The 12,280-nt window shown below is 28.4% G+C and overlaps 6 protein-coding genes across 9 annotated transcripts; 3 read left to right on the forward strand and 3 right to left on the reverse strand.

The window, feature by feature from the left end:
* Positions 1-257: 257 nt before the first annotated feature.
* LOC112905101 (transmembrane protein 131-like) lies at positions 258-1,677 on the reverse strand. The gene is made up of 8 exons (XM_025976818.1): positions 1,419-1,677; positions 1,241-1,299; positions 1,166-1,185; positions 1,045-1,113; positions 868-991; positions 705-818; positions 509-631; positions 258-454 (listed from the first exon to the last, which is right to left on the reverse strand). Exons 1-8 carry the CDS (start codon positions 1,510-1,512, stop codon positions 287-289), a joined length of 771 nt encoding a protein of 256 aa, XP_025832603.1. The 5' UTR covers positions 1,513-1,677; the 3' UTR covers positions 258-286.
* A 1,100-nt stretch (positions 1,678-2,777) lies between these two features.
* On the forward strand, positions 2,778-3,452 carry LOC112905103 (28S ribosomal protein S10, mitochondrial-like; the record flags this gene model as incomplete). Its single annotated transcript, XM_025976823.1, has 3 exons — positions 2,778-2,989; positions 3,046-3,247; positions 3,319-3,452. Coding segments are annotated over 3 exons (474 nt in total), but the record flags the coding sequence as incomplete, so codon positions are not given.
* Positions 3,453-3,673: 221 nt separating this feature from the next.
* LOC112903943 (nucleosome assembly protein 1-like 1) lies at positions 3,674-4,623 on the reverse strand. Its single transcript, XM_025976817.1, has 2 exons — positions 4,308-4,623; positions 3,674-4,050 (listed from the first exon to the last, which is right to left on the reverse strand). Exons 1-2 carry the CDS (start codon positions 4,519-4,521, stop codon positions 3,797-3,799), a joined length of 468 nt encoding a protein of 155 aa, XP_025832602.1. The 5' UTR covers positions 4,522-4,623; the 3' UTR covers positions 3,674-3,796.
* Positions 4,624-5,187: 564 nt separating this feature from the next.
* LOC108742370 (28S ribosomal protein S10, mitochondrial) lies at positions 5,188-6,057 on the forward strand. The gene is made up of 4 exons (XM_018477559.1): positions 5,188-5,294; positions 5,347-5,594; positions 5,651-5,852; positions 5,924-6,057. The coding sequence occupies exons 1-4, from the start codon at positions 5,292-5,294 to the stop codon at positions 5,981-5,983; spliced, it is 513 nt and encodes a 170-aa protein (XP_018333061.1). The 5' UTR covers positions 5,188-5,291; the 3' UTR covers positions 5,984-6,057.
* A 221-nt stretch (positions 6,058-6,278) lies between these two features.
* Positions 6,279-10,042, reverse strand: LOC108742369 (nucleosome assembly protein 1-like 1-A). Of its 3 annotated transcripts, none has more exons than XM_025976816.1 (4): positions 10,024-10,042; positions 7,807-8,399; positions 6,913-7,198; positions 6,279-6,655 (listed from the first exon to the last, which is right to left on the reverse strand). In XM_025976816.1, the coding sequence occupies exons 2-4, from the start codon at positions 8,395-8,397 to the stop codon at positions 6,402-6,404; spliced, it is 1,131 nt and encodes a 376-aa protein (XP_025832601.1). In that variant the 5' UTR covers positions 8,398-8,399; positions 10,024-10,042; the 3' UTR covers positions 6,279-6,401. The 3 variants fall into 3 exon arrangements, with proteins under 3 accessions (XP_025832601.1, XP_018333059.1, XP_018333060.1); XM_018477557.2 differs by lacking the exon at positions 10,024-10,042 and adding an exon at positions 8,700-8,805; XM_018477558.2 differs by lacking the exon at positions 10,024-10,042 and having other exon boundaries at positions 7,807-8,577.
* Positions 9,141-12,183, forward strand: LOC112905099 (alpha-(1,3)-fucosyltransferase 10-like). 2 transcript variants are annotated; one of them, XM_025976815.1, is made up of 6 exons: positions 9,141-9,358; positions 9,418-9,564; positions 9,615-9,831; positions 11,208-11,391; positions 11,449-11,629; positions 11,680-12,183. In XM_025976815.1, the coding sequence occupies exons 1-6, from the start codon at positions 9,278-9,280 to the stop codon at positions 12,154-12,156; spliced, it is 1,287 nt and encodes a 428-aa protein (XP_025832600.1). In that variant the 5' UTR covers positions 9,141-9,277; the 3' UTR covers positions 12,157-12,183. The 2 variants fall into 2 exon arrangements, with proteins under 2 accessions (XP_025832600.1, XP_025832599.1); XM_025976814.1 differs by lacking the exons at positions 9,141-9,358; positions 9,418-9,564; positions 9,615-9,831 and adding exons at positions 10,465-10,682; positions 10,742-10,888; positions 10,939-11,155.
* Positions 12,184-12,280: the final 97 nt, after the last annotated feature.

Raw genomic sequence — 12,280 nt, forward strand, 5'->3', positions numbered from 1 at the left:
TGGAAGGAAAACGTAAATATGGGAAAACTGCTTTTTAATCTAAATCTCATACTTTCTCCTACAAGTTACTACAATTGGAACTGATTTATCCCCAGAAGATTATACCAGAAGTTGTATTTGTTTATAAAAAAATATTTTTAAATTTATTTTTATTAAAGTTTTAAATGTAAACTATTGAATTAATCTTATTAAAAAAAGTACCTACTATAAAAATTGGAGAAAAATGCAAAATTTACTGTGTTATTTAGTTACTTAATAATGTTAATTCAATTTATATTAACAATTCTTACCGAACATAAGCTGTATGATTTCGTTCAGTTTTAGCAAAGAATCGGACCCGAATAATAGCTTTTCTTTGAAGGGGTGGTATTTCCCACATATCTTTGGGGCCTTCCAATTCACCACTTGGTAATTCCAAGTGAAAATCGCCCCCACTACTGTATATTTCTATTACCTAAAAATTTATATACGAAATAATAAATATTTTATCATTACGAACAAATAATACTTGAATGGATTCCAAGTGTGGATTAAACATGTAGATCATAGGAGAAAATGTAGCATTTAATGGCAATTTTACGTTTGTTATTGGGCGCAGTCTGTATGGACTAGAAACACTTGATCCTTTTACCTAAAAAATAATATGTTATTATCTTCTGATAGAAATATATATATATACCTATTCCAAATGGAAATGTTCTTACTTGATACTTAAAATGTCCTTCTGTTGTATGGATAAACAAATTACTTTCCACAATACCCTCCTCTCGTCCCAAGAATACAACATTAAACGAAGTATTTCCAAGAGGTGGAATTTGCTAAAGGCACATTTTGGTAAAATTTCATAAAATAAATGTCGTTTCTTACCTTATCTTCAAAGAAAGAACTGTGAAAATGGACTGTACTACCTGATATAGAAGTCATATCAATACTTTTATTACTATGAATGTTAAATAACAACACCTTTTCTAAATGAGGTACACCTAGAGCCCTAAAACTGTAAACTTGAGCAACAATGAAAATAAATATTCTCAATGGACATACCTTTGCTTAAAATCTAAATATTCTGGCTCAAATTTTACATACTTTTTCATGTCACTTATTACGGAACTTCTGTAAGAAATTTTTAAAAACAAACCATAAATAAACTATACAACAAACTTACCGAAATTCTGGCGAAATATCCTAAAAGAAAAGAATTAAAATCTAGGAATATCACACATATTATTTCATGTCTTACCTGATGAATATTGGATAAATCATCAATAAAGTAACTTTCTCTAGAAGTAGACACAAACCCTGAAATAAATAATAAAATAAAGAGAATATCAAAAATCGGCATTTTTGTAAAGAAATTAGCTGAACAAACAGGATTTTAGATTATATTTACAGGTACTATTATCAAACTTACAACTTACCATGACTGTTATCGTGAGTTGTCAAATGTGTCTTTTCAATTACAGATATTAATACCAAAAGCGAAACTGTCCACCAAATAGAAATATAGCTCATTCTTTCATGCGTTTATTTTTGTTTAACAAACCTAGGAGCACAATTATTAATAACATTCGTGTGGGTACTTTAAAAATACAGCAGCTGTCATATGCTAGCTTCAGCAATTTATCCCGCGAAACATTTCAAACCAAAAATCACTAGGCTATTGACGTCACTTTATTTTTTGTTTATTATCTTTTTATCACAAGCAATATTTTTTATTCATAATTGTTCAAAATGAACCTCTGTTTACGTTTCATCCAGTATTAAAATTTTGGTTTTCATAAAAAAAATATAAACGATAATTTGCAAAGATCAATATATTATACGCAATTGATTACTACCAGGATTAACAAGATTAGCAATAATTTTTTTAAACAGATTTGCTATTTGTTGCCTTTTTATTTATTGTTATTTTAGGAATTAATACTGTTACAAATTCATCATTATAATTATAATGAAAATGTAGACCATCAGACTATAATTTATTAAGTGAATGAACAATAAATTTTTGTTTATTAACAATTACAGTTTTGTAAATCCCAAAAAAACGATGTACAACACAAGCAGTAAACAAATTCTCCTTAATCTTAAACAATTTTTCATTTATCTTATTACAGCTTTTATCTTTTATTAACATTTTAACTTATCTTAGTTCCATGGTAAAGAAAACTTAAGTGCCATAAATATTAATACAAATTAGTATTTATCATTTTTAAATTAAAGATATAAATAAATAATGAGTATTAAAGATTAAGTATAATGGAAACAACGCATTAAAAAATGTTAAATACGTCAATCATTGTGATTACTGTAGCAAAGGATGCGTTAAAAACATATTAAAAATGGTGAAGGCGACAGACATATTAATTTTTAAAGAGCCGGACTTCGAAAATCTGAAATTTCGTATCAGGAGAACATAAGCTTGACAGGGTCTTTTCGCGCCAATACTATGATTTCCTAAAATTTAGTGTTATTATTATTATTTTAGGTTGAAATATTAAAGGTGCATTCACTTACACTAATTCTAATTAAATCACAAAGTTTGAAGTGATTCGAGAAGAATATAAACATTAATTGGTTTTAGAATTAATGTAATTACGTAAGATTACAACATATTAATAACAATAAAGTAAATAACCCAAAATAAATAAACTATGAACTTTGTAATTGAATCACATTATTGAATACTGCAAATAATATGATGTTTTGAGGTTATTTGTCTATGGAGGTTATAAGATATAAATATGATTTATCTTAATTTATTAAAAATATAANTATTGAAACCTCAAGCGATATTACCTCGATTTTCATCCACAGCTATAGATATAGAAACAAAAGTTAACCAGCCTCTAGAAGAAATACAAAATAATGAGCCGGATAAACTTTATAAAATATTAGAATTAGAAATTAAAGGCAATGATCCTGCTGTACTTAAGAGTTTTTGCCAGTTTGTTAGTACAGCCGGCAATCACTTGGGTGTCAAATCAAAAACGTAATTAGTGCTTCAATAACGTATTCTAAAATAAATTATTACATCATTAATTGTAGATGGGCTCAATTCAAACCATTACATGATAGATTGACATTACTCAAGTCAGTTCATATTTATAAAAAACATAGGGTGCAATATGAATTCAGAACATACTTTAGGTTTGTACAATTCAAACAATTGACTGGATCAACTGCAGATACATTATTAGAATATATCCAAAGGAATTTACCAGAAGGTGTAGCCCTCAAATCAACAAAGGTAGCAACAACAGTAAAATAAGTACTATCTATTAACAATTTTCTAATGGAAACGTTTTATTCAACTTACAGGTAGAATTGCATAGTCTTCCCGATCACCTTAACTCACCTGCCGGCAAATGTGTTAATTAATTAGTACATGTAATTAGAAGTATATATTAAATATGTCCTATTTCTAGTTGAAAATAAAACAATGAAGAAACTTATACTAAATTTAATAATAATTCGAGTTCAATTTATTAAGGGAACATATTACAAATGCAGAGTATCAGTAAAAATTTCTATTTAAGCAATTTTTGTATCAAAAATAAAGATCACAAATACAATTCAAATAAATACTTTCAATTTTGTGGAACAATCAAGCAATTATATAAGACTAAAAGTTAAAGTAAAATAAAAGAAAGCAAACAAACCAATGAAACAAAGGTTGGGAGATAGTACAAATTTAATACATAAAACTGACAATAAATAAGTTAGAGACAAAATAAACATTTAAAAGTTGCCGTTATTCCCAAGCTTGCATTTTTTTTCTCATTAATATTTTTTGATTTTATGAATCTTCTTTCTTTATACTCCCAAAAGACAGTTCGGGTTGCCCGTCTGAGTCAGTTTCTTCTTCTTCTTCTTCGTCATCTTCATCTGCTTCTTCCTCTTCAAAATCATCATCTTCAGTTGCATCGCCAGTAAAATAAAGGGCGGCACGTGGAATGATGCGCTCACGAATGTAATGACCAATTTCAAAATCAGATGTAAGAATGTTGCGAATTTCTTCATCCATATTAGCTTCATTCACATCATCTGGGACTTAAAATAAGAACATTACATTTCTTGGATGAATAGGTCAAATTTCTACATCAATGGGACTAAAAGGTTTAAATAACAAAAAATTGTTCTCTGAGGTGTAGTATTTCTGACAGAAACTGCTTTTTATGCTAATATTGTTATAAGATCTACTATGTCTTAATAAAGTATGAATTTTTATCAATGAAGTGTTAACAAAAACCATTTAATTATCTTATAGTTCCTAAAGAGGTAAAAAAGATTAATTAAAAGCTACTTACTGACTGGTGGAGAAAAGAAATTGAAGAAAGAATCATTTTGTACAGTTTTTGTAACTGTACGAACTAGATCCCTACTCTTGTGCCTTTGTTTTTTCTTTATTGTTTTCAGCGTGACATTTTTGCCTTTATTCCAATTGATGGTGCAGCCACGGCATCGGAATATTTCGGGGCCTTCGAAACTGAACGGGTCATCATCTTCAGGAACGCATTTCATATCATATTCTTTAGTTAGCACCTTGTTTGTAAAGTATTCATTTGGCTCAAAGTAGAATTCAAGAATAAAGCCCTACATGCAAAATAAACATTACAATAAAACCAAAAACATAATACTTAACATAACTTAATGATAATAATAATAACTTACAATAAGTTATTACATAAAATAATAAAAATCGCTTTTAAAATTGTANAAATAATGAGTATTAAAGATTAAGTATAATGGAAACAACGCATTAAAAAATGTTAAATACGTCAATCATTGTGATTACTGTAGCAAAGGATGCGTTAAAAACATATTAAAAATGGTGAAGGCGACAGACATATTAATTTTTAAAGAGCCGGACTTCGAAAATCTGAAATTTCGTATCAGGAGAACATAAGCTTGACAGGGTCTTTTCGCGCCAATACTATGATTTCCTAAAATTTAGTGTTATTATTATTATTTTAGGTTGAAATATTAAAGGTGCATTCACTTACACTAATTCTAATTAAATCACAAAGTTTGAAGTGATTCGAGAAGAATATAAACATTAATTGGTTTTAGAATTAATGTAATTACGTAAGATTACAACATATTAATAACAATAAAGTAAATAACCCAAAATAAATAAACTATGAACTTTGTAATTGAATCACATTATTGAATACTGCAAATAATATGATGTTTTGAGGTTATTTGTCTATGGAGGTTATAAGATATAAATATGATTTATCTTAATTTATTAAAAATATAATAATAAATATACAGCGTTTAGTATTCCAACCATGGTATAAAATAATGTGAAACTTATTGAAGCATATACTCAAACGAATGTTTTAGAATTCACTAACTTCACTCATCTTCAGTCGATTATTGAAACCTCAAGCGATATTACCTCGATTTTCATCCACAGCTATAGATATAGAAACAAAAGTTAACCAGCCTCTAGAAGAAATACAAAATAATGAGCCGGATAAACTTTATAAAATATTAGAATTAGAAATTAAAGGCAATGATCCTGCTGTACTTAAGAGTTTTTGCCAGTTTGTTAGTACAGCCGGCAATCACTTGGGTGTCAAATCAAAAACGTAATTAGTGCTTCAATAACGTATTCTAAAATAAATTATTACATCATTAATTGTAGATGGGCTCAATTCAAACCATTACATGATAGATTGACATTACTCAAGTCAGTTCATATTTATAAAAAACATAGGGTGCAATATGAATTCAGAACATACTTTAGGTTTGTACAATTCAAACAATTGACTGGATCAACTGCAGATACATTATTAGAATATATCCAAAGGAATTTACCAGAAGGTGTAGCCCTCAAATCAACAAAGGTAGCAACAACAGTAAAATAAGTACTATCTATTAACAATTTTCTAATGGAAACGTTTTATTCAACTTACAGGTAGAATTGCATAGTCTTCCCGATCACCTTAACTCACCTGCCGGCAAATGTGTTAATTAATTAGTACATGTAATTAGAAGTATATATTAAATATGTCCTATTTCTAGTTGAAAATAAAACAATGAAGAAACTTATACTAAATTTAATAATAATTCGAGTTCAATTTATTAAGGGAACATATTACAAATGCAGAGTATCAGTAAAAATTTCTATTTAAGCAATTTTTGTATCAAAAATAAAGATCACAAATACAATTCAAATAAATACTTTCAATTTTGTGGAACAATCAAGCAATTATATAAGACTAAAAGTTAAAGTAAAATAAAAGAAAGCAAACAAACCAATGAAACAAAGGTTGGGAGATAGTACAAATTTAATACATAAAACTGACAATAAATAAGTTAGAGACAAAATAAACATTTAAAAGTTGCCGTTATTCCCAAGCTTGCATTTTTTTTCTCATTAATATTTTTTGATTTTATGAATCTTCTTTCTTTATACTCCCAAAAGACAGTTCGGGTTGCCCGTCTGAGTCAGTTTCTTCTTCTTCTTCTTCGTCATCTTCATCTGCTTCTTCCTCTTCAAAATCATCATCTTCAGTTGCATCGCCAGTAAAATAAAGGGCGGCACGTGGAATGATGCGCTCACGAATGTAATGACCAATTTCAAAATCAGATGTAAGAATGTTGCGAATTTCTTCATCCATATTAGCTTCATTCACATCATCTGGGACTTAAAATAAGAACATTACATTTCTTGGATGAATAGGTCAAATTTCTACATCAATGGGACTAAAAGGTTTAAATAACAAAAAATTGTTCTCTGAGGTGTAGTATTTCTGACAGAAACTGCTTTTTATGCTAATATTGTTATAAGATCTACTATGTCTTAATAAAGTATGAATTTTTATCAATGAAGTGTTAACAAAAACCATTTAATTATCTTATAGTTCCTAAAGAGGTAAAAAAGATTAATTAAAAGCTACTTACTGACTGGTGGAGAAAAGAAATTGAAGAAAGAATCATTTTGTACAGTTTTTGTAACTGTACGAACTAGATCCCTACTCTTGTGCCTTTGTTTTTTCTTTATTGTTTTCAGCGTGACATTTTTGCCTTTATTCCAATTGATGGTGCAGCCACGGCATCGGAATATTTCGGGGCCTTCGAAACTGAACGGGTCATCATCTTCAGGAACGCATTTCATATCATATTCTTTAGTTAGCACCTTGTTTGTAAAGTATTCATTTGGCTCAAAGTAGAATTCAAGAATAAAGCCCTACATGCAAAATAAACATTACAATAAAACCAAAAACATAATACTTAACATAACTTAATGATAATAATAATAACTTACAATAAGTTATTACATAAAATAATAAAAATCGCTTTTAAAATTGTAATCTCCAATGCATCAGTAAATCGAATCTCCCCGTTAAAGAGATTATAAAACAGTTTTTGTAATATCAAAAGTAATTCCCATGAGTGATTTTCAATACTAATTATTCTTCAATTAATATAACATTCAATTCAATTAATTTTATTTTAAAATTATATTACCTACTTCAGTGTTATATAAATTGTAGCAATGAGTTAACTCTTGAAATTATTGTACCTCTTTTACTTTTGTAATAAATTAAAATAAGCAAGTTTTCTATGCTCAAAACAAATGCAAGCATAAACATTAAATAAAAAAGAAAATTAAATAAATTACTTATTTTATGAACTTACAACCTTTATTATATTTTTTTATTCTTCTCTTTGATAGATTAATTCCTTTATTAACTCGGCTTCAGGCCATGCAAAATTGACATCAATTTAGTTATATATTTTTTGAATAACATTAAGCTAACAAGTAAGTACATATTAAATAGAAGAATAACTTACCATAGGATTATCTTTAAATTTCAGTTTAATATCTAACAGATGTTTCAAGATTGGTTCATCATGTTCTTGAACCATCTCATAAAGCAAACTAACGTTTTTGAAAATTGTTAGCCAAAAATCAGGTATGCCTTTCACAGGCTCACCTTTCTGTTCTTCTTTTTTATCTCCTTCATTGCCAACTTTGGCTTTCTGATTCAGTTCATTAGCTAAGTCTTCTTCATCAGCGGAAGCCCATTGACACTCTTCTTCTGTAGGCTCATAAGCACCAGAAATTATTGAAAACCGTTTTTCATGGAGGGGACTATACAAACGGCTGTATTTTACTTCTAACGCATGAACTTCTTCATAAAATTTAGCCTCTAAATTTAATTCTTCCACTTGAAGTTTTTTAAGGGCTTTCACTCGCTTTCTGCATTCAGGTGGTAATGCAGCTATGATTTCAGCAGGATCACGTTGTTGGTGTGTTAAAGCTGCAACGAAATTTCTAGCTACTTCGGCAGCTTTTTTTTCAATGTCGTTGTCAATCTCTTCTTCGCCAACGTTTTCTAAGTCGTCAGGACAATCGCCGGCTTGATCTGGTATTTCAGCCATTTCTGTAGAAAATAAACGAAATCACAAAATACTTAACGTTTAGAATCAGTTTCTTATAAATCGATGCGGTTATTACTAGAGAGAATTTTAAATTTCGTCAAAATAGCTGCGCCATTCACACGTGCTATTTGTTAACAAAGAAATTGAAGTTGACAAAAAGTGTGGAAATGTTACGGTACTTTGTAAATAAAATTGACAAAACAAAATATCAATCACCTACTTGATTGATAATTAAAACTACATTAAAATAAGGAACGCTTTCGGGCTTCAGTTAAAATTTTCAAATAATATGGAACACATACCTGTCGCTTGCCGCTAAAGATGACACGGAAAAGACAGATACTACATACTAGGATGATTTTACGCAGTGCGCATGCGTACTTCGTAGTAAACCGTTATTGAAATTTTTTTTTTTTATTAATAAAAACCGTTTATTGAACTTTCTTATTTCTATCCAGAAATATAATAAAGTTTTATATGTGGGTCTTTGTATTATAATTTTATATTACTGATAATTTTCTAATAAAACTTTTGTTAATAAAAAAATTGAGTTATACTTTCATCATTAAATAACTGTCCAGTAAATAATTTTACCATTAATTAATGATATAAGCAAAAGTAAAATTTGTTAAGGTTTATTTTGGATATTTTTCCCTATTTTTTCATAATTTTTTTCTTTGATGACAGAAAAATAGCAGTTCTGTCATGAATGTTTTGAATTGTTATGGTAAGGTTAGGTAAGTCATCTGTTTGTGATAACCTACAAATATGTTATGTTTAATTTTATCTAACATAAAAATAAAAGTGCCTTATAAATTACAACACATTTTTAAATAACCAATGTAGTGTTTATCGATTTTTTAAATTTACAACTACAGCCATGTATACTTCCATATTTCGATTAAAAAATAAAACAGTTTGTTTGTTCCTGGCTTTAGTAACTACATTTTTGATTATTAAGGTTTTTAACTGTTGAATTATTGTTTAACAAACATTTTTTCCTATTATCATTAATTTTAGAGTATATACGGTATTCTTATGTATAAAAGTGTTCCAATTTTGTTATGGTGGACACCATTTGTAGAAGTAGAGCGAGTGATTAGGTGTGATAATTATTCCTGTTTATTAACAAGTGATAGGGTCTATAAAAATCACTCAAGATTAAGTGTAAGCAAAATTGTTATATATATCTGTTAGTAACTATTAGTATTTTGTAGGCTTATTTATTTTATGGTAGCAGATTTAATCCTACTGATCTGCCCATAGGATTAAAACATATACCATGGAGTATTTTTCATGAAGAGTCGCCTAAAAATTTAGGATTATTTTTGTACAGAGATGGACAATCAGTATTTAACATAACATCCACATTTGACCAACACAGTGACTTTCCCGTCCCACTGCAGTATTTAAGAGATATTGAATCTCTTACAAGTAATTTTTATTAGTTTGTTAATTAATTTACCCTTAATTGTCCTTTTCAAGGTCGACAGTATTNGGTACTTTGTAAATAAAATTGACAAAACAAAATATCAATCACCTACTTGATTGATAATTAAAACTACATTAAAATAAGGAACGCTTTCGGGCTTCAGTTAAAATTTTCAAATAATATGGAACACATACCTGTCGCTTGCCGCTAAAGATGACACGGAAAAGACAGATACTACATACTAGGATGATTTTACGCAGTGCGCATGCGTACTTCGTAGTAAACCGTTATTGAAATTTTTTTTTTTTATTAATAAAAACCGTTTATTGAACTTTCTTATTTCTATCCAGAAATATAATAAAGTTTTATATGTGGGTCTTTGTATTATAATTTTATATTACTGATAATTTTCTAATAAAACTTTTGTTAATAAAAAAATTGAGTTATACTTTCATCATTAAATAACTGTCCAGTAAATAATTTTACCATTAATTAATGATATAAGCAAAAGTAAAATTTGTTAAGGTTTATTTTGGATATTTTTCCCTATTTTTTCATAATTTTTTTCTTTGATGACAGAAAAATAGCAGTTCTGTCATGAATGTTTTGAATTGTTATGGTAAGGTTAGGTAAGTCATCTGTTTGTGATAACCTACAAATATGTTATGTTTAATTTTATCTAACATAAAAATAAAAGTGCCTTATAAATTACAACACATTTTTAAATAACCAATGTAGTGTTTATCGATTTTTTAAATTTACAACTACAGCCATGTATACTTCCATATTTCGATTAAAAAATAAAACAGTTTGTTTGTTCCTGGCTTTAGTAACTACATTTTTGATTATTAAGGTTTTTAACTGTTGAATTATTGTTTAACAAACATTTTTTCCTATTATCATTAATTTTAGAGTATATACGGTATTCTTATGTATAAAAGTGTTCCAATTTTGTTATGGTGGACACCATTTGTAGAAGTAGAGCGAGTGATTAGGTGTGATAATTATTCCTGTTTATTAACAAGTGATAGGGTCTATAAAAATCACTCAAGATTAAGTGTAAGCAAAATTGTTATATATATCTGTTAGTAACTATTAGTATTTTGTAGGCTTATTTATTTTATGGTAGCAGATTTAATCCTACTGATCTGCCCATAGGATTAAAACATATACCATGGAGTATTTTTCATGAAGAGTCGCCTAAAAATTTAGGATTATTTTTGTACAGAGATGGACAATCAGTATTTAACATAACATCCACATTTGACCAACACAGTGACTTTCCCGTCCCACTGCAGTATTTAAGAGATATTGAATCTCTTACAAGTAATTTTTTATTAGTTTGTTAATTAATTTACCCTTAATTGTCCTTTTCAAGGTCGACAGTATTATATACCAATAGAAAAAAAGAAAAATTTGTTAAAAAATCATGCACCTGTTTTGTATATTCAATCAGACTGTAATACTCCAATAGAAAGAGATATGATAGTGGCTGAATTAATGAAGTATATCAAAGTAGATTCGTATGGAGTTTGTTTGAATAACAAAAAACTGCCTGACAGGTAAATAACAAAGATTTTCTCCTTTCTTCCTAAAATTTTTTAATTTGTTTCTTTTAGTCTTAAAGAAAGTGATGTTTACTCCTTTCCATATCACAATCTTATAATGCAGTTGGCAGCTTCTTATAAGTTCACAATAGCCATTGAGAATGCAAGATGTGATGACTATATAACTGAAAAATTATGGAGATCATTGATAGTGGGTTCCGTTCCAATTTATCTTGGAGCTCCTAATGTTGGGGTAAGACTTTAAAAATTTGTTATTGACAATAATTAAATTATGTTTTGCAGGATTGGCTCCCAAATAACAAATCTGCAATACTCATTGGTAATTTTGAAAGTATTGAATCATTAGCAAGTTATATAATTAAAGTGAATCAAGATAATAATCTGTATTTGAATTATTTGGATCATAAAGAAAAATTGAATTTTGGACACCAAATTACCAATAAACGATTGATAAATCTATTGAAAAGAGGAAAATATGGATTAGAAGGGAATCAAGAAGATGTGGTTCCTGCCTTTGAATGTTTTATATGTCGGAATATTCATACAAATGGGTTTAAGAAGCAAAAACAAGAAACTGTGTACAGTTGCCCTGAACCAAAAAGTAGAAATTCAAAAAATCCTGTCAGGTGGAAAGATCACTGGAAAAGGGGTAAATGTGAAGGCAAAGTGTTAAAAGAACTCTTAGAGCAACAAAAAAATTATTCTAAAAATGATTATGAATATAAAGTTGACCAATATTATAAAAATAACATGTGCTAATTAAAAACAATATAGTTTACAAATGAATTCATAAAATTTTATTCATGAATGTTCATAGAGGATTATTTAAATAGGCGTATATTGTAGACCAACTTCTCAGAGGGGGTCATACAGATTTTACAAA

The sequence above is a fragment of the Agrilus planipennis genome, unplaced genomic scaffold (genome assembly GCF_000699045.2).
Source record: "Agrilus planipennis isolate EAB-ADULT unplaced genomic scaffold, Apla_2.0 scaffold318, whole genome shotgun sequence".
In the NCBI taxonomy this organism is placed as follows: domain Eukaryota; kingdom Metazoa; phylum Arthropoda; class Insecta; order Coleoptera; family Buprestidae; genus Agrilus; species Agrilus planipennis.